A 25,805-nucleotide genomic window follows, 5' to 3' on the forward strand; every position below is an offset into this window, starting at 1 on the left:
CGATCCTTCAGAAATCATTCTAATATTAAATTATTTTAAATAATTTTTTTTGTCTTTACTGACACTTTTGATCAGTTTAAGGCATCCTTGCTGAATAAATGAAAGGACAAAAAATCTTAATGAACCCACGCAGTTTAAACTACAGCAATAATTTCTCAAACTTTTATTAAAATGTCATGATGAAACATCTTGTGTTTCCATCTTATACTTCAGATGTTTATCAGAGAAAGAGGCTTGTCCTGTGACGTTCTCTGCTGTGTAAGCTCTGACCGCTGACCAGGCTTGAAAAAGATTTTCCGATAACCCCGCGTATTAATAAAGTTTGCAAGAAAGCAAGAAACTTTCTTGCACATCAGTTGTTCTCAAATTTTCCCTTGAGCTTTAGTTAATTACAGTTTTTCTCAGTCGCTTTGGTACATTTCTCAGATCAGAATTGAAATTCTCAAAACTACCTGTTCAATCTTCACATCATTGTGTCACTTGTGCACATCAAAAAAGCAGTTTCTCATTTCTTTGAACAAGTTGCAAATGCTTGTGTACATTCATGCAAATGGTTATGTACAATTTTCTGCTGTTTCCTACATTATCAGTTGCTTATGTCATGTTGATCAAAATGTATTATATTGGGTCTCTGTTGAATAGTCTCACCCCCCACAACATTTAGGCATTAGTTCATAGCATAAGTCTGTACATGCAAAATGGTAGAACAAGTTGTCATAATATGTCAAGCATATTTCTATACATTTCCATTTGACGTTCATATTTCTAATTTAGTTTTTCAGTTTTTTTTTCCTTTGTGCTATGCAGTGCCGTCTTTTTCTCTCTATATCGCAATGACATGGTCTGTCAACAAATTACAGTACAAACAGTAAAAGCGTAAATGTGAATCTTGTCCAGTCTCTTACAATCAAACTCACACATACACTAAGGTGTAACCAACAATTTAAACTTTACACTCTCAAGACCCATAAAAGGTACTAAAGACGTCGTTACAAAGTCCATCTCACTACAGTGGTTCTACAATAACTTTATAAAGTGACGAGAATAGTTTTTGTGCGCAAAAAAACCCTAAATAACGACTTTTATCATGATGACCGATTTCAAAACACGGCATCATGAAGCTTCGAAGCGTTATGAATCAGTGAGTCGATTCAGCGGTTTGAATCGCCAAAGTCAACTGATTTCAGCAGTTTGGCGGTTTGATACGCGATCCGAATCATGATTCGACTCACTGATTCATAACGCTTCGAAGCTTCATGATGCATTATTTTGAAATCGGTCATCACTATGCAAGTCGTTATTTAGGTTTTTTTTGCACACAAAAACTATTCTCGTCGCTTTATAAAGTTATTGTAGAACCACTGTAGTGAGATGGACTTTGTAACGACGTCTTTAGTACCTTTTAAGGGTCTTGAGAGTGTAAAGTGCCATTGAGCCAATGGAGGCCTTTCAGAGCCATCAGATTTCAACTAAAATATCTTCCTTTGTGTTCCGAAGATGAACGGAGGTCTTACGGGTGTCGAACGACATGAGGGTAAGTAATTAATGACAGAATTTTCATTTTTGGGTGAACTAACCCTTTAAGTACATTCAACAAATTATTTTTATGAGTGTAGATAGATAGATAGATAGATAGATAGATAGATAGATAGATAGATAGATAGATAGATAGATAGATAGATAGATAGATAGATAGATAGATAGATAGATAGATAGATAGATAGATAGATAGATAGATAGATAGATAGATAGATAGATAGATAGATAGATAGATAGATAGATAGATAGATAGAACGATCGGTGGATGGATGGATGGATGGATGGATAGAACGATCGGTGGATGGATGGATGGATGGATGGATGGATGGATGGATGGATGGATGGATGGATGGATGGATGGATGGATGGATGGATGGATGGATGGATGGATAGATAGATAGATAGATAGATAGATAGATAGATAGATAGATAGATAGATAGATAGATAGATAGATAGATAGATAGATAGATAGATAGATAGAACGATCGGTGGATGGATGGATGGATGGATGGATGGATGGATGGATGGATGGATGGATGGATGGATGGATGGATGGATGGATAGATAGATGGATAGATAGATAGATAGATAGATAGATAGATAGATAGATAGATAGATAGATAGATAGATAGATAGATAGATAGATAGATAGATAGATAGATAGATAGATAGATAGATAGAACGATCGGTGGATGGATGGATGGATGGATGGATGGATGGATAGATAGATAGATAGATAGATAGATAGATAGATAGATAGATAGATAGATAGATAGATAGATAGATAGATAGATAGATAGATAGATAGATATGCATGTTTAGTGGATGAAGCTCTAAGTGTTATATTAAAATAATAATAAAAAAGCCCATGACTACTAAACTCAAGTTTGTACAATAACACACTTGTGCATGTTCCCTCAAGAGCCCAAACCATGACAGTAGAGTCTTTATGTTGAAATACAGCACACACCCATCAAGCCCATCTCATTCACTGAACACGAGTCATTCGGTGAATTCACCGGCTGTATTTACAGTCGCTGAGCTGATGCAAGTCACCGCATCCAATTAAGTGTTTTCAAATAATGACCTGGACTGACAGTAATGCCTGTCGACTGCATGCCAGGTCTGGAAGAGCGGCCGTGTTTACATTCGCATTACATTTGAACACCGTCTGAGCAGCAGAAGACAGTTCAATCTGATGAACGGAGGCGGTGGAACTATCAGGCATGTGAATCTTCACACATCTTTCACGTTCTGTGTAGAGACAGAGCTGCTGCTTTTTGTCCGGTGGAAGGCGTGAAACTGAGCTCAGCTATGATTGTGTGAAGTGTGAAGATGTTAGTGCGAGCTTCCTCTGAAGCGACAGCAAGCACATCCACACATAAACAGACTCAGATTCAATTAGAAAACGGTTTGTCAAGACAAACTTTGAATGTTGGCTTGAAAACAATCCTTCACGTTTGAAGGTTAGACGCATGAGATGTTGAGCTTGACAGTTAAATAAGAGTATTTCCTCTGCTATGTTTATAATGCATTTAGTCGTTTAGCAGGTTTCATACATTATGTATGATTTATAAAACAGATTTTTCTAGGCCAATTACGCTGGTCAGTATTTTTGTACTTGTTTTATTCATCAAAGATGCATTAACTTGATTAAAAGTGACAGTAAAGACATAATGTTACAAAAGATGTTCTATTTCTAATAAATGCCATTAAATGAATTACATTTTAAAATATATTCAAATAGAAAACAGGTATTTTAAATGTTACAAATATTTCACAATGTTACTGTTTTTACTGTATTTTTGAATAAATAAATGCAGCCTTGGTGAGCAGGAGAGACTCATATCAAAATCACATTAAAAAACTCTTTCCGACCCCAAACTTTTGAATGGTAGTGTATATGACTTAATTAATCTTTTTTAATTATTATTTAAGTATTAGGAATCCTTTGCGTAAAGTTTTGGTCCAATTCTCACTATTATCTTTGACTTTTGCCTCAATAAACTCCTAATGACTGCTTATTAATAGTTAGTAAGGTGGTTGTTAAGTTTAGGTATTGGGTAGGATTATGGGATGTAGATGGTCATGCAGAATAAGGCATTAATACGTGCTTTATAAGTGCTAATAAACAGCCAATGTCCTAGTACTATGCATGCTAATAAACACGTTTTCCTAGGCTATGTTAGAGTGCATTATTTTAAACAATTGTTAAAGTCCCAGTGAACCGGAAGTTGCAACTGATTTTATTTCAGTGCTGTGACGTATTTCCAAGTGAAACGGTATATTAAATAGAGGGCAGGGTTTCACTTCAGCGCTCCTCCTCTCCATCTCACGCACATAGCAGACTAACGGTTGGAGGGGAGTGGTTAAGGATATTCAAACCCAAGCCGTCGCATAGTCGTCATCGGAAAGGGTACGCCATTCAAGACCGGAAGTTACTTTTCAGATTTTGATTAAAGATTACCACGGCAAACAATTTTTTTTATGTGTATTAACTTGCACAGATTAATTGTTCACCCTAAGATCTGTAATGTGGGCTAACAAAGTAAATAAGATCGATTTTGATTTCATGAGGACTTTAAAAGCTGTTTTTGAGGGGCTAAAAATATGGTAAACCTTTAAACTTAAAGGGATACTTCACCGCTGGCAAATGGGCTTTCAATGAAACTTGGCTGCCTACACAGTAGAAAGGCGAAAACATTTCTTGACTAGAGAAAACTGAGCAAAAAGGCTGTTGTTTTACCTTTGCCAAAAAGGTAGGAAAACTTCAACACCCATAATGCACTGGGCATGTAGCCTAGAAATCTAGACGCACCCTAGTGGCAGTCAGGGCGTCTAGCAACTCTCCGTTGGCTTGCGAGCTGGAAAAAACAAACTCTGGTCAAGCCAATCACATCGTGTATAGAGTCGGTGGGCGGGCTTAACATAATGACGGCAGAGTTGCGGAGGTTCTGCGTGCTACTCGTAAACAAAGAAGCTGGCGAACAGCGGTCTTTCGAATCGGCTTTGGCCGCAACTCTGGAAGACTTGGAGTTAAGCTTTTCTTTGAGAAAAGAACAAAGAACGGCACTGAAGTCATTCTTAAAAAAGGAAGATGTGTTCGGATATGGCAAAACTTTAAAGGTGCACTATGTAAAAAAAAATTCTGTAAAATATACAAAACCCACTACCCCAGTGTTATATATAAATTGTTTTCCGTTGAGTACTTACAATATCCCAAATGTTTCCTACTATTTGTAAATCATGAGAAAATTGCTATTTTAACCAAGGAACCGGGACGTGTGAGGGAGTCGCCTGTCAATTGCGTCATATCAGCGTTACCCTCAGTTTCTGGTTTTATTTTGCAGAAACGCTTTACTCTCACTGCAGTGTGAAAAAGTGTCATAGCAGCTGACGAGAGAACGCACATAAACAGAGCCGGTGACAGTGTCATAATAAAAGTCCCTCCGGCGACTATGCCATAATAACAGTCCTGCTGCTTGCGAGGTTTGTGTTGCCTTCATCTTATTAACAATCGCTCCTGCTTCTGCTTCATACTACAGTAATGTTAATAATCACATCCATGAACATGATTTCTGCCCGAGTCCTATCCCGATTCTTTTCCACCGATTCTTGCTGTGAGGTGAAGACCACATGTCCCAAGATTCTGCGCTCAAACTTGGCATCATCAAACTACGTCTTTGTTTTGAATAGGCAAACTCTAGTGGACAGAAAAGTTACATAGTGCAGCTTTAATCTATCAACTAGCTCCGCTTCACCTTCTTCGTTGCTCTGGTTGGTTGTAGTGCTATCCTATTGCGTGCAGAAGGAATTTGAAAGACAACCTTGATGTGGGTCTGGCTTGTCAGGCTACTGGGCATGTAGTAGAAAATACTTCTTAGCAAACTTTTAGTCATAATGGTGTCGACTTGTACTGTTCCCGAATTCAAAGAGTAAATGTTTGGCGGGAGTGAGTTGCTTTCGGTTTCCAGTGAAGGATCCAGTGCGTTGTAGGCAGCGGCTAAAGGCTGCAAATAATCATAAATATGGAGAGAACGCTGCGATGGAAAATCTGAAAAACTTTGTAGTCAACATTTCAAACTGGATGATGATGACCAGTGTTTTAGGCCAAACGGAGGGGACAAAACAGAAAGAAATGGCCATTTTCATGAAAGCTCTGGAGCTGTCCGTTTTGCTGACAACTAAAGAACTTCTCGGTGCAGGTAACACAGAGAACAAGTAGCCTAAACATTGTTCGTTTAAATATTCTAGCAGCTGAAAATCAGAGAAGTTATGCCGCATTCACACTAGGCGATCTGATTGGCTGACTCCTGCACGAATGCAGCGTTAGGCCCCGATCACCCAGAACGTGTTTTTGCAGCGAGAGGCGCCTTTTTTGAATAGATTTCTGTTGGCAGAGAGCCTTATGCGCGCTGTTTGTGCCCCCCGGGCGCCTCGCATTTTTGAAGGAACGCTCTGAGCGCCTGATAAAAAAATGAAAAATTAACTCTGAGCAGAAAAGTGGCCGACGTCATTGTGTTTTTTCCCCATTGTCCAATCGAATAAATGGAGAGACGGGCTTTCCGTTGTGGTGATGGTTATCTTGATTAGACTGACAGCACAGCTGATTCGGGGGTTGCCTAGAAACATTAAAGGGGGGATGAAACACTCAGTTTCAGTCAATCTCGTGTAAATCTTGAGTACCTATAGAGTAGTATTGCATCCTTCATATCTCCGAAAAATCTTTAGTTTTATCATATTTATAAAAGAAAGATAGGCTGTACCGAGTCTTACCGGAAAAAAAACCCCTGAGTGGCTGGAGGCGTGTCGTGTGGGCGGAGCTAAACAGCGTCTGACAGCTGTGACATCCTTAAACGTGGAAAAGAAAACGTTATCCTAAATAAACAATGACAATCAATCAGATTCAACCACACATATATGATCCAGAATCTGATCCGGAGGCTGAAATTGAACAGGAGCAGCAGCAGCAACAACTACAGCAGGACGTCTCTATGTGGTATGTCCTGTAACTGTATATATTTGCTTAGCGGCTTGTCATGCGTGAGTTTTACAACATTTGTGTGTGTTTACTCGTGGTTTATGAGGACATAAACCAGGTTTATAAGGACTTAAAGTTAGTAGTAGCAAGCGGAACGGTTTTGCACGTCATGTTGTTTACTTGAGGTGCACTTACTAACATACACTAACGATAGCTAACAACACAAAGACATTTGAAGCAGTTTTACTCCCCGCCTGCTTCCAACATACGACTGTGAACCTTAATCGCTGGAACCGCTCCATCTTTCAGCATTAGACGAGCTACAAATCCGGAGTTGAACCGGGCCTTGTTTATTAAATGATCGTTGCCGAAATTCAGGGAACAAACAAAAACACTTGCACAACTCTGTTGCTGATCCGGAAAAACAAACTCCATCCACTGTCCCATTAACGCTGGGTTCTTTGGGAAGCTGTACAGGCTGTCTTGCCCTGACAACCAAAAACACACTTCTTTGGTGACATTGTTGATTTCGTGAAGTCCTGTGACTGCAGCGCAGCCGGCTTCCCTAAAGCAGAGCAAAGCGTGTTAATGGGCGTGTGTTTGCTCTCTCGCTCTGGTCGTGCGCGCGCCCTTCCGGGAGAAGAGCCCTTACAAGAACATTCCGTCCTTGTTGACGTCATGTAGACACATACTCGAAAGAAACTTTCCGAAACCTGGCACAGAAATACTCCTTAAAACATCCAACTTTTTTTTTTTGAAACTTTGTCCATATTTAGCATGGGAATCCAAGTCTTTAACAGTGTAAAAAACTCAGTATGCATGAAACAGCATTTCACCCCCCCCCCTTTAAAAACCCCCGCAGCGCACTATTTTCTAAATTAAAAAACATCAACCAAAAAAGGCAGTGCTGTGTGCCTCGCGTTTTCAAACCTGAAAAACACGTTCTGTCTGATCGGGGCCTTACACTTTAAGTGATCTCAATAATGACACTATTGAAATGTGGAAATCTTGGGGAAATCTGATTTATATAACTTTTTTTTTTTTTTACTGCATTATAAATTATATGGCTGAATTAAAAAAACACGAATGACAAGTAAATGAAATCACAAGCAAATACTGATTTTGTTTTTTTATTAAAATGCATAAAAAACTACATCATTAGCACACAACGAAGGAACAAAAGAGCATATTTCAGAACCAAAATGACAAACGTACAATGAAGACAATTTGTTCTACAGGAGTGTGTTGTGCTTTTTAGCTCTTTCAGCATGATTATAATCTGTGCACATCACAAACATCACAGACTCGTGACCCTGTGGTCGACATTTGGGATGCGTTCCAAAACACACAGAGCTTCGCTGATGCCCACACACAGACACCTGCCTTTAAATAATTGAACGATTTGATACGCTTTACACAGGCATAAAAAGCTCAGTAGGTTTTGGAGCAGAGCCTTGGCGTCAACAGACAGTTCAACGCAACACACAATAAAAATCAGCATCGATAGTGGAAATAAATAGATACGTCTTTGGTCTTACTTTGGGCCAGCAAATATTCATTTAGCCTGATTCGGATTCTCGATCCATCTCAATCATAATCAACAATCACAACAAACTCACATAAGGATTTGATATCCACAGACATTAATAGATCCAGGCACTGAGAGAAACACTAAACGAAGCAAACGATTCCCGTAGCGCGGGTTTCTATTACCCAGAAGTCCTCGCAGGAGAGAATCGACTCCCGCCTGTAACTAGACCAGCTCACATTTTGAATCCATCTTTCCTGTAGACTGCAGCTTCAGGCCATAATCAAGGGCAGGCACAATGGGAAGGAAAATAACCGCCCCCATAAAGGCATCAAAGCGGCCGTGAATCAAGCTGAACACGGGCACTTCTGCTTGGATAACAAGGCCTGAAGGATGACCAATGATTGTGAAAGCAGATACGGCTCTCTTCATCCATCTTTCTACTCGTTTCCTTTGCTCTTTCGGGGCTCTTCGCCCTCAGGTGAAGGCAGCAGGTGTGAGCATGGGAAAAACCTCTGGGTTATGGGCTGATATATTCGCTTACACCTGTTACGCGATTATGTGTGTGTGTGTGTGTGTCATGGCCACTTTACCCTCCTTGTATGAGCATGTGCACGGTTTTGTTATTCAAATAATCGAGACCGATCTCCTTTCAAACGTGCCCAATTATCGTCTCCGATTTCAGTCATTCCAAGAACAAGGTAGGAAAAATAGACACATAATGTAGGTGCTTAGAGCAACATATTTTTCACACTTTAGAGACGTAGATGACAACAGGTGATTGTTGGAGGAGCGAAGCCTTTCAGGCAATATGACTAAATATCATGTGGAACTCAATCTGGTAAGAATGTCTCCATTATGCGGTTTACAAGGACATATAACCTCTTAAATAAATGTTTTAGTGCATTAAAGCTGCATTGGAAAAACATACATTAAAATTTGTTTCGTATAATTTAGAAAGAATATATTACAGTAGCACAACTTCCAATTTTATATTAAAACAAAGATTAAAAAAAAGAAAATCGAAAAAGAATAACGAATAAGAAGTACGAAATGCTTGTGACCCGGAAAACGACCCGAAATAGGAGCAAATCCACTTTGGCTCAAATAAATAAAAAAATACACAAACCGTAAAGCTGAGCGCAAACAGATCAGAATCCTTTTAAGAAACTGCAAAGTTATAAAAAGCGATCAACACTGAGAAAAAAAAATCATTCTTTTGAAAACTATTCCAAAAAGAGACTCCACAAGTTTAAAGACAAATTAATTGTTTGTGATTGTGGTGCAAAGCAAGAAACTAAAAAAAAACGAATCAAACGCCTGCCTGTCTTTGGATTATAGACACTGTTTTACGTTTCTACAAATCGAGAACCCACAGCTAAAGGATGAACACGTCCAGATCACATTTCACATCCCAAAATCTAAACAAAAATGATTGTTTGCATAAAGAAAATGATGCCTGTGCTTTTGTACATTTAAAGGATTTGCAACTGAAATAATACTTGAAATAATAATCCATTTTTTCATTACTAATGTCAAAAAAATATGAATGGCATCATTTAATGCAAAATATGATTTCTCATTTCTCAATAAATATGACCTGGATATGTTCCTGCATCCTAAAAACCCACTGAAATAACATCGCTCACATCGACCCACATATGTATTATATCTCACCATTTCAAGACTATTTCGGAAAGTACCTGAAAGTTGCGGGCAACATTTTTTGGTATATTTACAGTCCTGCGGCTCCACAAAGCTCTTTCATATTGTCTGCATGACTCTCTGCAGTGTTTGGTGATTGCAAAGCACTCTGGGTATTACAGCTTTCAGGCAGATCGGTTTGTAAGGCTGGACACATTGTCTTTTTTCAGTTACAGGCCCATCAGAATATGTCCATGAAGCACCTGCTTTTCCGTTTCTTTGGATTGTTCAGCTTTTTCAGTAACAAAAAGGTCGCTGATATATTACTATGGGATGCCTTTTCTTATTTTCTATTGATAATTTTTACTCTATCTATATACACCTTAATTGTGAGACTTGTGTCCTCCTTCAGTTTCGGTCCGTTTCTGTGCCGTATGTGGCGTCCAGAGCAAAAGGTCACCAGTCTGTCAACTAATTTGGTTGTCTTAGAAGCGACTGACGTCGTAGAAGGACAAAGAAACATAAAACGATCGAACATGCACTTAATTTCGACCTCTTCTCTCAGTCTTTCCGCACACTATTTCTCAGTAAGGCCTCCAGACGGACTCGTCTATGCGTGTCGACGCACTCATCGCTGTGGGCGAGTTGCTATGGCTACCGTCAGCATCCACGCCGTCGCTCTGGTTACCGAGGCTGGCGTTCAGCAGGCTGTTGTTTCCTCCGGCGGTGCCACCGGCTCCACCCGCCGCGGTACAGGACGTCAGCATGCGGGTGGGCGACCTGTCGCCTCCCGATCCGGTGCCGCCGGTCGGAACCATGGAGAACTGGTAGGAGCCGGATCCGGTGCCGTAGTACAGGTGGTACGGTGAGGAGTTGGTCTGGAAGTGGGAGTTCTGGTTCTGGTTGCCGGGATAGGGAGGCGGCAGGTAGGTGTGGTAGCGGCTGGAGGTGGGCATGCCGGTCACGCTGAGGCCGCCGATTCCAGTGCTGGACGGGTTAGCGGAGTAGGTGAAAGGACCCGGATAATGCATGTGTGAATCGGAGAAACGAGGAGCCGTTAATGGAGACAGAGACGGGAAAGATGTCCTCTGCGGGAACAGCTCCGAACCTGATGAAGAAGATGAAGAAAGTGTCACTTTAACATCTAAACAACTTCAATACTAGAATGATTAAATCCTTTTAAATAATTCAATAATACATAATTTTTGTGATCCAGAAATGACCCAAAATAGGAAATGCATTCACAAACATAGTCAAACCATAAAAATAAATGGAACATTTCACCCAAAAATCTAAGCAAAAAATAAAGATAATGATGCCTGTTTTTGTAAACGTAATTGTAAATTACAATAATAAGATCTTGAACAACATATAAACAAAAGAGTAATAGAATGCAAATAATGTACACAAGAATGAACTTTTATAAATTCAGACCAAGACTAAAAAAAAGACTTAAACTTAAAAGACTTCAGACTTAAAAAAATTAAATAATATTTATATAATATGTAATAATTAATTATAAAATGACTAATTTATAATAGAATTATTAATAAATAATAATACAATTAACCATTATTATAAAATGAAAATGTAATGACTTTACCATTTATGTGATTATACTACATTAATATTCAATATACTTTATATTAAAATCAATGAAATCGATGAACAATTGCCACAGAACCCTATTGAGACACCGATCTAGCGCCACCTAGTGTTATCTGTAAACGCCTGATAAATTGTAGAAGTAAAAACAGAGCAAGCGTAAGGTTATGAGGCTGGGGAGGAAGAAGATGATGAAGACTGGCATGCTCTGACGTCTGCGGTTTTTCATTTAGTGTTCATGTTCTGTGAGAACAGGTGTAAGACAAACATCTGTGCACCTGCACACAAACTTCTCCCAGTTTATTTTCTGGCTTTATTTTTCTGCTCATTGCCCACATACGAGCAAGGGCTGCTGGGATACTGGAGCAGGCTTTGGCATGCAGGCGCCTGAGGGAGGAGAATGCCGTCTGTGCGTGCCACTGACTTGTTTAAAAGTCTCTCCCCCGTTTGTCTGGGGCACTGGGTCCATTTACAAACAGAAACAAAGAAAGAGAGAGAAAAGCATACAGTTCCATTTCAATTTCCTCAACTTCTGTTTTTTCTTCTTCAGAGAACATGTTCTCCCTCTCTCTCTCTCTCTCTCTCTCTCTCTCTCTGAGGGGTGTTGACGGTCTTACTCTTTCGGGGGACCAGAATCTGATTCAAACTGAGGAGAATTCAAGATTTCAGCTGCTGTTGATTCAACTGAAATGGCCACGAATTCCAGCCGCACACACACACACCCATCACAAACTTTCTGCATTTTTACATTTTCACAAAACATCACTTAGTATGATTTATAAGCTGGCAAAATGTCCCCCAAAAGAACAAGGATTGCCATCTTTGTGAGGACATTTTGTCTCCATAACATAGGGTTTACCAGAAGCACGCACACACACACACACACACACACACACACGCACACCATACAAGATCAATTACTAAAAGCGGAAATCTGACAAATGAGTTGAGAAACAGCTGCAAACCAGATATAACACCCAAACTGTAGACATTGTTTACCCTCATTACCCTCACAGACACACACAGACACACACACACACAGATTCAGACTCCCTCTAGTGCCTCACAGGATATTAACAACATGAACGTTTCCAGAATGTTGCTCTAGAACAGCGTCTTCAACCTTTTTCAGCCCCCTTAGTGGATAGAAACATATTGATATTGTTATTAAATTGAGAGTTTTATTTTATGCCTGGCCAATGACAACTTGCATATAGTGCCATATTAACGGTTTTGATGTACTTTATGATGTTTGCACCACAAAAATCATAAAAAACACATTATTGACCCCCTTTCGAAAACCTCAGCTCTTTTTTTGCGTTGTTTCCATGCATACACATGATCTACATTAGTATCAAAGTCTTTAAAAACAGAGAAAAAGAGCAGAGAGAAGGAAACGTGGAATAACCCAACTTTCCCCTTTAATAATATTAATTTTAATGGGGAAAATAACATACAGAAAAAAATATTACTACACTGTAAAAAAAAATAATATTTAAAAAGTAAGTTACCAGGTTGCCTTAAAAATTTGAGTTCATTGAAATTAAAAATTTGAGTTAATACAATGAACATTTGAGAATCGGCATTACCCTTTATTCAAATATTATTAAAAGAATTTGTAAGCATATTGCATAATTGTGTGTTTTATTTGTAATAATGCAGTGAAACATGCCAAATTGTGCTATTTTCATTATTTATCACAACATTTTTTTTAAATGTATGCGGTTCAGATACAATAATATTTTGAGTTTCTATTTATTAAACCAATTTCTTTCATTGTATTAACTCAATTTTTTTATTTCAATGAACTCAAAATTTTAAGGCAACCAGGTTACTTACTTTTTTAAGTTTAACCAACAATATTTTTTTACAGTGTATTAATGAATATTATTAATACATTTATATAAACGGTTAAGGGAAAAATATTAATATTGAATATTAATATAATAAGTGATGGTTTGGTGTTTCTGACAACATGTCTAAAGGAGGGACTTTCCATTTTTTGGCCACACGACAAAAACTTTACTTTTATTATGTTTACATTGAAATTTGTATTGTCATGCTATGAATATGTATATTTATATATGAACGGAAAAAAAATCATTAATATATAAAGCAATATTAATAGTACAAATCAGGTCAATAAAAAATAGAATATTTTATAATATATTGTAAATAATATAAGCGTTGATGACTAGTAAGAATTAGTCAGTTAGTCAGTTCAGTTTAGAACTTCAGTAGTAATTTTGACAAGAGAAATGTAATCGTTCTTCTAGAATGAACGCTGTTATCCTCCCCCATCACAGTGAGCAGTTCAGTTTGCCGTGTTCCACTAGCCCACAGTCAAGCGTGTAACCCGGCTCACTACAGAGGTTTGCCTCATTTGACTGCTGTAAAAACTGATTTTGTTTGTTAACAGAAGAGCAAGCAGTAGCTAGTCAGCAGGAATTGTGCATGTTTGTGTGTGGGATCAAGGTTCTGGTGAGGATGCAAATCTCGGCCCTCACCTGTAAAATGGCCATGCAAAAACAGATGGATTACACCTGGACCAGGCAAATCATGTGGCCAGGAGAGAGAAAGACAGAGACATAAAGACTGAAATATATACTTGATACTCTATATAATCCAATCTAATCGTCTACATTTGCGTCAGAATGCAGGATATCAAAAATACCACATATCATATCCAACAATCATAAAATGATATGGATCCCAGACTTGCTTACTTGTTCATGGTTTGAGTTTCTACTATGTGGTTTTATGCTCCACTGGTGACACAACCCACAGGAACCAACCAAACAATTGCAACAACTTTGCCAAATACAGTGGCCCCAAACTATTACTTTTAACCAACTGGTTTTGCACATGATGGGCATGTTGCACTAAAGTTTGACAACCAAAAGATCTTCATTTTGAATAGTATATCTATTGTTTGTATATAGTATGTAATATACTTCAACTTATAAGTGTGAATTAAGATGCATTTTGGGGTCACTGTAAATGCAGGTAGAGTAACTTTCAATCTAATACACGTATAGCCTAGTTCTCCAAGTGATAAACTGAGGGTTTTACAAAGTAGGTAAAAAACTGAAGCAGGGCTGAAATGGCTAAATGTTTGCTCTGGATGTTGATAAATGATAACTGAAGGTAATGGCATATCGCTCCGACAGGCAGAGAACCTGAGACGCAGGCACACATGTAGATCTTGTGTGTTTATGTTAGAGCTGTAGTCCATAAGACAACACGGCACGTCGCATGCAAACTAGCTCATCTCCGACATGCGGCGTGCGCTGCAATCTCATACATCAGGATGGATCAGGTTACCATTCACAAACATCTGATACTGTACTGGAGATTTACAAATCAGGTCATTGATTCGAGACCTGGATCACAATAAGAGTACATCAGGAATGGCTTTTATTCACTCCAGTGAGGAATTTTGACCTTATTGACTCTAAAAATCCATTTGTTGAAATGACTGCATTATTATTGATCCAAAAATCACAATTATTAAGCAGCTTTTGCTGTTCTAGGACATTGAAAGGAATCAATATTCAGTTCTTTCAGAAGCAATTATTATGAAATATAAGAACGGTTGGATCTCATTATTCCTGTAGGCGTTTTTGATCGTTGCAGTTCAGAGCGGTGAGTCAACATTACGCTCACGCAAGTCTGCATCACAGAACATATGGTATCTGAACCAACAGGACAGGGAGAGCGCAAGTGAGATCTATTTAATGAGATGGAGAGCAAAAGGAAACTCTCATACTCATACTAAGAAAAAGCCCCCAGTAGTCTCTATTTCTAAGTTTCAGACGAGATCTCAAAAACATTTCATGCTGAGCTAAGGCCCTGTTTACACCAGGTGTTTTAATCTCTTTTGTCCACTTTCAACCACTTCTGTCCTGATTTCATTGAGGGGAGGGTCTATGGGCGGGCAAATGTATGGGTTTTTCCAGATCTTTCGATCTAATGGACAGAATAAGCTTGTGCAATTTACACATGAACACATCGGAGATGACAGAAAAACATACGGAGAGCAGCAGGTTTTGTTTCTGCTCTGACAGCCACAAGACCAGGAGCGAGTGTTAGAAATCAGAAATGGTCAAGTCAAGTCAAGTCAAGTCAACTTTATTTATATAGCGCTTTTAACAAAGTAGATTGTTTCAAAGCAGCTTTACAGTGTTAAACAGGAAAATAATGCAGCATAATTTTATTCAGCTGTATAGCCATTCTGAAAAAAAAAAAATGCTGATGTCATCAGTTCATTTCAATTATCATACAGTGACAGTGTGAGCTTTAGATCAATAATTCGATCAGTAATTTAGTTTAAATGGTTAATTTAGTTTATTAATTAGATTTATTTCGATGTTTAGTTGAAAAAATTTAGTGTCAATGGTGAGAGAACATTGTGCTTGGTATGTTTTCCGTCTTCAAACCAGACTTAGGTCTCCAGCCGACAAAGTTTAAATCCCCTCTGGCTAGCGCACTTCCCATAATGTTTATGCGTTAGGTCAATAGACGGAGAGTAGACGGCCTTTTGTGGCTGTTTGAACACATTCGACCACATGAGCGTTTACACAACAAAAGCAATCCGGTCTATAGCGTTTTCGACTACCTCTGGAAGTGGTCAAAGTGGACAAGCTCAAAATGTTTTGGACCCCGTTTACACCTGTATTTAGCGTCGCCCACTTGTGATTCGATCCACCAAAACGCAGCGAGAATAGTTTTTGTGCGCAAAAAAAACTAAATAACGACTTATATAGTGATGACGATTTCAAAACACGACCTCATGAAGCTTCGAAGCGTTATGAATCAGTGAGTCGAATCAGCAGTTTGGATCGCCAAATTTCAGCAGTTTGGCGGTTTGACACGCGATCCGAATCATGAATCGATTCACTGATTCATGATTCACTGATTCATCTTATCTTATCTTATCGTGATTGACGTGAATCCAAATTCCATTATTCTATTAAATTCCATATTTGGGGGTTCTAAAACAAATTTCTGAATTCTAAAATGTAAATTTATCTTCTAAATAAGACTGCAAAATCAGTCTAAATGAGTCTAAATAAACTCTCTTTGGCCACGTACACACTGCAGAAGTTTTCAGAAGTTTTCAGAATAACAAACCACAGCTAAATGCAGGAGTGAATACCCTTAATTATCTCGTCATAATTGACAAGCAAAGTGTTGGCATCTCGTGGCTGTGAAAAAAACCCTGCTATTGAAAATATGCAGAAAAAAGTCACTTCCATTAATAACTACAGACTGTACAGAACTAAATGAAACCCTCAGTAGAAGAGCGACAATATATTTGGCTGCAGTGTGCATGTGGCCTTTAATAAATGTCAAGTGTTTCCTCAAATCTCATTTGATGAAACTGCCATCTGGTGTTTTGAAAAATGCCACCTGACACACTGCGTACCTTTAGAAACAATCATAAATCAGTCAAAGTGCAATTAAAGAAAGCTATAACTTAAATGTCACACGGGCTTGTGTGACAGAGGGAATCTTGTGTGTTTGTGTGTGGTTGAGGTAAAAATGACTCAGCCGGTTTGGATGTTTGGGGTTTGCGGGAACAGGAAGGGCAGGAATTCTGCGTCGCCGCGGGGAAGGAAAACCATGCCAGCACCAGGTATGTGCCCGTGTGTCCATGGCAGCGAGAGTTTGTGTGAATGTTTTCGAGTGAGAGTGTTTATATGTGTGTGGGTGTGCCAAAGCAGGTGGGTATGTGTGTATTTCACACACAGAGAATGTTTATTGATGTTTCTGGGTTTGTGCGTGTGAAAGCGAAAGTAGATCATTTTTATATTGTGTTTGTTTCAGCCCCTCCACAAAAACGCTGCATTCTGATTGAATCATTAATATTATGATTCACCCATTATGACTGCAACACACCCACACATATCTGCATATCAAAGAAGGCATCTGAGGACAACAGTGTGTGTGTGTGTGCGTGTGGCTTTTGATGATCTATATGTCACAGTGATTCATTCTCTCATTCAACTACCAACAGCATAAAAGAGTACCGATGAACAATTATGCCAATTAAAATAATATTCCTCAAACCGATGTGTGGCTAAAGAATAGATCAACACAAAAGGAAATAAAGGTCAAAAGGGTTTGGAACGACATCTTTGGGTGAATTATTCCTTCTAGACATGATGTTTACCGGTGTGTGTTTGTAAAGTCTCTTACCTGACCAGCGCAAGTCATCTTCCACTTTGCACGTCTTCAATGCAGGAGGGTCAATCTGATCTGGCCATAATCCTGCACAAAAAATATATATACGTATTTAATCACTTGTCAACTGGTAATCTATGAGATATACATACAAAAAACACACACACACACACATGTGCAATTTATCGAACCAAAATATGAATACAAAATAAATAATAAAGATATTGATAAAAAAGATATATCTTAATTTGTATTTGCTGAATATTAATGTGGCGAGGATGACGAGCGAGAGACGTGGGAGGAGCGAGCGAGACCGGTGAGTGATTGGTCTCGAGTCCTCTCATGAGGGAGCCCGGAGGCAAATAAGGAAGAGCGACACTAGTGAAGGACGAGAGAGGACCAGGCCGGGACGTTACGTTGTGTTTTGCAGGTGACGCTCATTCTCAATCATGCACCGGTCTCGCTCGCTCCTCCCACGTCTCTCGCTCGTCATCCTCGCCATAATTAACACAAATAATAATAAAATAAAATGTAATTCATATGCAGATATAACACAATGATAAAATGTATAAAACCAACATATATACCAACATAGATTTGGTGATTAATCGTGATTAATCGCATCCAAAATAAAAAGTTTATAAAAAGTGTGTTTACATAATATATGTGTGTGTACTCTGTTAATTATTATTTATATATAAATACACACACAAGCATGTATATATTTAAGAAAAAAATATAATTTTTATATATAAAACATTTATATTTATATATATTATAGATTATATAAATGTATATACAGTATATACATGTATATACTGTTTAAATATATACATGAATGTGTGTGTATTTATATATAAATAATAATTAACAGAGTACACACACATATATTATGTAAACACAAACTTTTATTTTGGATGCGATTAATCGCGATTAATCTTTTGACAGCCCTAATATATATATATTAATGCAATAAATAATAAAGCGCAGTGCGATACAGTTCAAAGAAAATTCTATATACTTTTTATCCTTTTAACAATATTTAAGATATCTCTATATTGATATCTATGTATTTGCTCTTAAGTCTATTTAAATTGATTATTTGAAAAATAATAATAAAATAAAATGGTAACACTTTACAATAAGGTTCGTTAGTTAACATTAGTTAACTATATTAGTTAGCATTAACTAATAATGAACTGCACTTATAAAGCATTTATTAATCTTTGTTAATGGTAATTTCAACATTTACTAATGCATTATTAAAATCTTGCTAACATTAGTTAATGCACTGTGAGCTAACATGAACAAACCATGAACATCTGGATTTTTATTAACTAACGTTAACACAGATTAAATAATGCTGAACAGAGGTGTTATTCATGGTTAGTTCATGTTAACTAATGCATTAACTCATGTAAACTAATACAACCTTATTGTAAAGTGTTACCAATAAATTAATATATTTTTTTCATTTGCAGTAATATAACAATACATAATAATATATTATATATGTTATTATATGTTATAAAACAGCAGTTTTTACCTACATATATTTTTCCTTGAACATCTTCCCTTGGATTTTAGAATAATGAAATGTTGAATCCGTTTTGAATCCGTTCACTGAATGAAGCCGATAGTTGAGTACATTGATTAATGGAAGTCATCTGAACTTATCAACACCATTTTTGCTAATGAAGTTTTAACCAGAGAATATGTTGCTTTATTTTAATATTATTTTGGCAGCAAAATCATCATGATTAGTGGATATTATAACCGCCCATCCCTATCTGTGTGTGTTTATAGGGTTGCGACAGAGTGAATTTGTCCACACACGCTCAGTGTGAGAGAGCTTCTAGTGTTTTCATCAAAGGTGCCGAGAAAAACAAACATGAAATCTTATGCTGGTGTCGCATTACACACACACATACACACGCACCCACACACACACACACACGCACCCACACACACACACACACACACACACACACACACACACACACACACACACACACACACACACACACACACACACACACACACACACACACACACACACACACACACACACACACACACACACACACACACACACACACACACACACACACACACACACACACACACACACACGTTAGAGTTCCATCTGTCAAAATGCATGTGTATGAGTAGATAACTTTGAAATCTTTCTGTTTTGCTGACAAGACAAGAAAAGTATCAGTGTGTCACAAGGAATGATATTTTGGGTGTCTGTTAAACGTGTGTGATTATCACATATCTTATCTTGAGCGTGTGACACCTGTGTGAGTGTGTATGTGTATGATCTGAGCGTTTAAATCACTCCATCAGCATTAATACGCAGCTGTCTCGCACACACACACACACACACACACACACACACACACACACACACACACACACACACACACACACACACACACACACACACACACACACACACACACACACACACACACACACACACACACACACACACACACACACACACACACACACACACACACACACACACAGCACGAGTCTAAATAAGATACTTTGAGAATTATAGAGTATGTTTGTGTGTGTGTGTGTGTGTGTGTACGTGTGTGCGTGTGTGTGTGTCAGCGCACTGAACTGCCAATTTGACATGCAAATGAATCCTGTTTGCTCTCAGTCCGAGATGAGATAGTTGTTACAAGCTAATCTGTGCAACACACACACATACACGTATGAGATATGAGACGTATGCAACTACATTTTTACATTTTCTGAGAAAAATATGAGTGGTGCTTGTCCATGCAAAACTTGCCAACATGATACTAGTCTGTGATTTCTAGGGTGTTCTGGAGGGATGATTGTTATCCAAGTCATATTCTGGTCTGTAGATATGACCCGAGTCCCTCCCTCAATACAACTCTACTGAATTTGCCCCTTTTATTTTTTAAATTATAAATCAGATCCGAATATACCAGCACATGTGTCTTAAACACGCATTATGGGACAAGCTACACACCAGAGTTTAACACATAGGGTAGGGAGTTTGAATAAATCCCTATAACTGTAAGTATGTGCAATAGTAATAATGATGCTTGCCTTAGCAAACACCACTAATGGCACACTGTTCCCTGTCTCTCTCTCTCTGGTTTTCTCTGCACAATGATAAATTCTTCAGTATAAATGCTCTTATTCAGGCCACAGCTGGTGCTTCTGCTGAAAATAAACATCTCACTCAAATATTTTGATTGGCCGTTACACAACGTCAATAACAGACAGATCTCTACTGCTATTAAAGCAGCATGTTACAGAAACGGTCTGTGAGCAGTACAATATGTGTGTAACTGAGAGCTTTGTGCATCTCTAATGTCGAGGAGTAACTAACTAAAATAGCAACGCAGCTACCATAAATACATTTAGTAGTATGACAGCAAGTCGTCTGAAATAAAACAAATATGAGTCGAGAGAGAGAGAGAGAGAGAGAGAGAGAGAGAGAGAGAGAGAGAGGCTGTAGAACACTGAGTGGAAATGCAGGCTTTCCTCAGTACCAGCAAAAATAAACAAAGCCACCATGAAGTCTGGTTTAATGTTAGATCTTTCGCCACACCTTCTTAAAACACTCAAACACTCTCTGAAGTACACACACACACACACACACACACACACACACACACACACACACACACACACACACACACACACACACACACACACACACACACACACACACACACACACACACGTGTAGTCTGAGACTCAAATGGACTGTCCGTTCACTGACGGTCTTATGCTTGCCAAAAGACCATTAAGATTTTTTGTGATATTATTTTCATGACAATTAAGGACATTTCCTTCCAGTTCCAGCAGGAAATTATAGTTCAATTATGTAAGTGAGGACAGCAAAATAAAGTAAACTGTGACATATTATACCCAAAACTTCTTCATACAGTGGACTACACGTAAAATTGACACTTTAAACTGACCAAGTGTTTTTTCTTTAATTGCTCATGCGACCTTTTACACCACAGATTGAACAAAATGAAGCATTGCTTGGTCAGTGGTTGACCTAAATTGGTATTATCTAGTTGTGTAGTTAAATTGAACAGCTGATTGGTTGATTGCAATCCATTACATACCTTTCTATCAAAGTTATCAGACATTATCAAGATGAATTTGTTCTGACACAGTTTAACTCCGAGTTCTTGTCATATTTTATTACTATTTTATAAACTATAGTGAATAAACTGTGATAATGTGAGAACTTCGCAGAAATATACCTAATTAAATAATTATAAAAAAAAAAAATTTAATGCCCACATGAAATTGAGGGTGAAAAAATAAACTGTCACAATGCAAAAAAGTAGGTTTCATTGTCTTTATGCAAAAGAATTAATCTTTTTCACACACATATTTGATGTGTGTGAGTCCGCTACACAGCATGTGGGATGTGCATGAGCGCATGAGTGAACACCACACAGCTCTGCCCACATCTCTGTGTGCTTGTCCTTTTATTCTCTTCGATGAACTCCCTCTCCATTTTCGTTTGTTTATTCCTTGTTTTATTTTCATCTGAAGCATGTTGCTGCATGTTAACTAATGTCAACTTTAATTCGCCTCCCTGCTCCTCTGGCATGACAATAGGTGTGTGTACGTGTGTGTTTGTGGGACGGCGCTGTGTGCCTTGACAAATCTGTTTAACTATGAACCATGTCTGTGTTTGTGCTGTGAATTTTTGTAACTTAATATCTGTTTACAGTCATCAACAATCTGCTAACCTCAAGACTCCGGGATGATGCAATCAACACCAGACACACACACACACACACAGTTTGCATCACTCAGGTGGAATGAGAGACCATCTAATTACCATGTGATGACGGTAATAAATCTGATTAAACATACCTATCTTACACATGTCTGTCTGCAAACCTAATACCACACAGAGCAGTCTGACAGAATGTGTGTGTCTTAAGATTTAGGTATAAAGTTGGGCCGATGCGAGAGACAGACAGAGAGACAGTGCCCTAGGGTGAGAGATAACTATGTTAATATCAGACATAACAGTGAGGTTTTGATGTATCACACACACAGGCCTGTACAGCAGTGAGAGACAAGCAGTCTCCCGACCGCTAAAGCTCTGTTAATGTGTTATGTCTGCTTCAGATGTGTGTGTGTCGGCAGTCTTGGCCTCTGACAGCTCCATGAAGACATAATTCCTCTCCTAATCCACCTGCAGATATGGATACTAGACGTACTTTACCCTGCTCAAGCACACTCCTGACGCGGTAAGTGTAAATCTCCCATTCTTGAGCTCTGGATGAGTCACAGCTTTGGTTTTGCAGGAATGCTTGTGTTAGCGTCCACCCTTCTGAATTTAGGTCAATTTGATGGAGGAATTTAACAAAAACCCCAAACAAAAACACCACTGAAACATTCAGTGCCTCTAATTCACCAGCTTATGATGGATAAACTACTCATAAATAATGAAGCTTACAAAAGCAACCACATTTTTATGGGTTCCGGTTGACCATTACATCATGTCCTAACCAAACATGCCTTGAAAAACAACAAAATTATATATATATATATGTTTAACTAATTATATTTTATAGCAATATAATATATATTTGATGTATTTGTATACTAATTCTCATTATTCTCATTATATATTATTATATATTATAATATTATTCTCATATATATATATATATATATATGCACAGGGCTTGACGTTAACTTTTTTGCTCACCAGCCACTGTGGCTAGTGGTTTTCCAAAGTTACAAACCACTCAGCATTTTCACTGGCCACAATTTTGCTTTTTGGAAATTACATTTTATATGATTAAAGTTGACTTTGGCATGCTTAAATTACTTGATTTTGAGTCATTTTACTTGATTTAGTAGATTTAAAACCCTTTCAAACTTTCAAATGCAGAGTGACCACCCAAATCAAGACTACCCTGTATATCAGCTGGTATGTACAGGTGGGCAAGGGGTGGGCAATATGAGCATAGGCTAATATGAGAAATTGAATACACAAGTTATTTTTGTAAGGCTATATAAAAGAACAAAGAAGCAAATTAGCAAATTATAAAAACAAAAGTGCATTTAAAAATTTTTTTTTTTCAGATACAGTAGGTTTATTTAATATGTATAGATGTATTTAACATCCGTAGTTGTTTGATTAAGATGAATGACAGATCGGTATTTATTTGTGCTGCTGAATGCATGGACGCAATATTCTGACACATATCCAGTTATTACCCACCTGTTTACGTACACTTAAGCCATAACCGACTGTGTTCATGCGAGATACTCCACACAATGGACATTTTGACATCTGTGTGCGCGTGTATTTGACTATTCAGGCGTAAGGAGAACTGATCGCGCGCACGCAAGAGAGCGAATCAGCACGATTCCGCCAATCCCGCTTTCACTAACTGCAAGTTAATCAATAAAGAATTATAATTGAATTGTCATTTTGTGATACGACGGTCTTGGCATTTCATTTGGCTGTATAGGCTCAAATTATATTCAACCCGCCAAAGTGGCTAGTGGGAGTGGCTGCCTTACCCGCCACAGCTGAAATCTACCCGCATTTGGCGGGCTGGTGGGTGTTAATGTTAAGCCCTGTATATATATATATGATTTGACTTCAAGTGCGAATGGTCAAAAGATTAAAAGAAAGATGAAAGAACAGCAGGCCGTGATATGACCCTCGGGAGCATTTGGTCTTTCTCGCTTTTTGATTGAATCGTAGAGAGATGTGAGTCACGACTGCTTAGATAATCGTAAACACACGCCAACTCTGTTTGAGTTTTCACAAAATATGAGCGATTCTGCCTACACTACAGATGCAGCGAGCAAACAAAAACAAATAAAAAAGGCGCAATTGTTTAACGAAATCAAAGCCAATCAAAACATATCTGATGTTTGATATACAAGATTTCACTGTGTATCCAGCTTACAAACACTATCCAACTTACAAATTGAGAGTAATGGGGAATAAATTCATAAGTTTGCGACCCTAATGGTTGAAAGAACTAAATAAAATACTCTTGATCTTTCTTAGCAAATGCTGAGCAGAGATGAGCGACTATGAGAGTTTGATTGAAACATGAGTCACGACTGCTCGTGGTCGTAAAAACACACCAGTTTGAGTTCTTTAGAAATGTGAGTGATTCAGTCTATGCTGCAGAAACAGTGAGCAAACAAGAATGAATAAAAGAAGCACATTTCAGCAACACACACATTGCCGCCTATGAGAACAGGGGGTGAGTGAAGGGTGGGGTGTGAAAAGTGCCTGGGTGTGTGTCTATTTTAGCGAGAGGGACAGAAAATAGAAAGATAGACTGTAAGCGAAGAGAATACGTGCCTTTGAGAGCGTGAGAGTTTTGCTGTTTTGCTAGCAGACATCATGCTCAACATGCGTCTGAGAACGTATCCTCGCCCACTATCACACACGCTGACGTGGGAGCCGAGATCGAGAGGGGTTGCTAGATTCCAGACGTCGAGGTGCGAGTTGTTGGGACGAGCTAACGTCTGACTCAAACAAACACATACACAGGATCTGTAGGGCATCCAGGGACAAAACACACACCTGGTATCTGTGTGGTGCTGGAGGGACTGTAATGGGATTGGTGGGGGCGGCCGGTCCCGTTGCCAGGGTTCATCCTCAGACTGGCCCTCTGGAAACGCTCGATGTCACTCAGGCGATCGGAAAACTGCTTATGAGGGTCGTCCGGCTTCACGCGGTGACCTGCAGAGAGAAATGATTAGAGTGAGAATGAACCTGAACATAAATTTGACATCCCTCAGACAATGTATAGGAAACAATCAAGCCAAAAATGTCAAACTTGCTATGCACTTCAATGACTATATAAACTACATGGTTATGCATTACATTAAACATTCCCTCTCTAGTATCATGCACATACCAGATAAAAGTTACCAAGTCAGTAAGAAATGTTGTCACACTAGTCTCATACATAATTAATATGATACACTCACCTAAAGGATTATTAGGAACACCTGTTCGATTTCTCATTAATGCAATTATCTAATCAACCAATCACATGGCAGTTGCTTCAATGCATTTAGGGGTGTGGTCCTGTTCAAGACAATCTCCTGAACTCCAAACTGAATGTCAGAATGGGAAAGAAATGTGATTTAAGCAATTTTGAGCGTGGCACGGTTGTTGGTGCCAGACGGGCCGGTCTGAGTATTTCACAATCTGCTCAGTAACTGGGATTTTCACGCACAACCATTTCTAGGGTTTACAAAGAATGGTGTGAAAAGGGAAAAACATCCAGTATGCGGCAGTCCTG

General features: G+C 38.4%; 1 protein-coding gene across 3 annotated transcripts in view; it reads right to left on the reverse strand.

Moving 5' to 3' along the window:
- Window positions 1–7,637: 7,637 nt before the first annotated feature.
- runx3 (RUNX family transcription factor 3) overlaps window positions 7,638–25,805 on the reverse strand; it is a 70,116-nt gene continuing 51,948 nt past the window's right edge. For all 3 annotated transcript variants that reach the window (XM_079843324.1, XM_079843323.1, XM_079843325.1), the window contains 3 exons: window positions 25,079–25,237; window positions 17,500–17,571; window positions 7,638–10,801 (listed from right to left, as the gene is read on the reverse strand). In XM_079843324.1, coding sequence (XP_079699450.1) covers window positions 10,278–10,801; window positions 17,500–17,571; window positions 25,079–25,237 — 755 coding nt within the window. In that variant the 3' untranslated portion in view covers window positions 7,638–10,277. The remainder of the gene's footprint in view (window positions 10,802–17,499; window positions 17,572–25,078; window positions 25,238–25,805) is intronic.

This window comes from Gobio gobio, assembly GCF_949357685.1.
Source record: "Gobio gobio genome assembly, chromosome: 18".
Taxonomy (NCBI): domain Eukaryota; kingdom Metazoa; phylum Chordata; class Actinopteri; order Cypriniformes; family Gobionidae; genus Gobio; species Gobio gobio.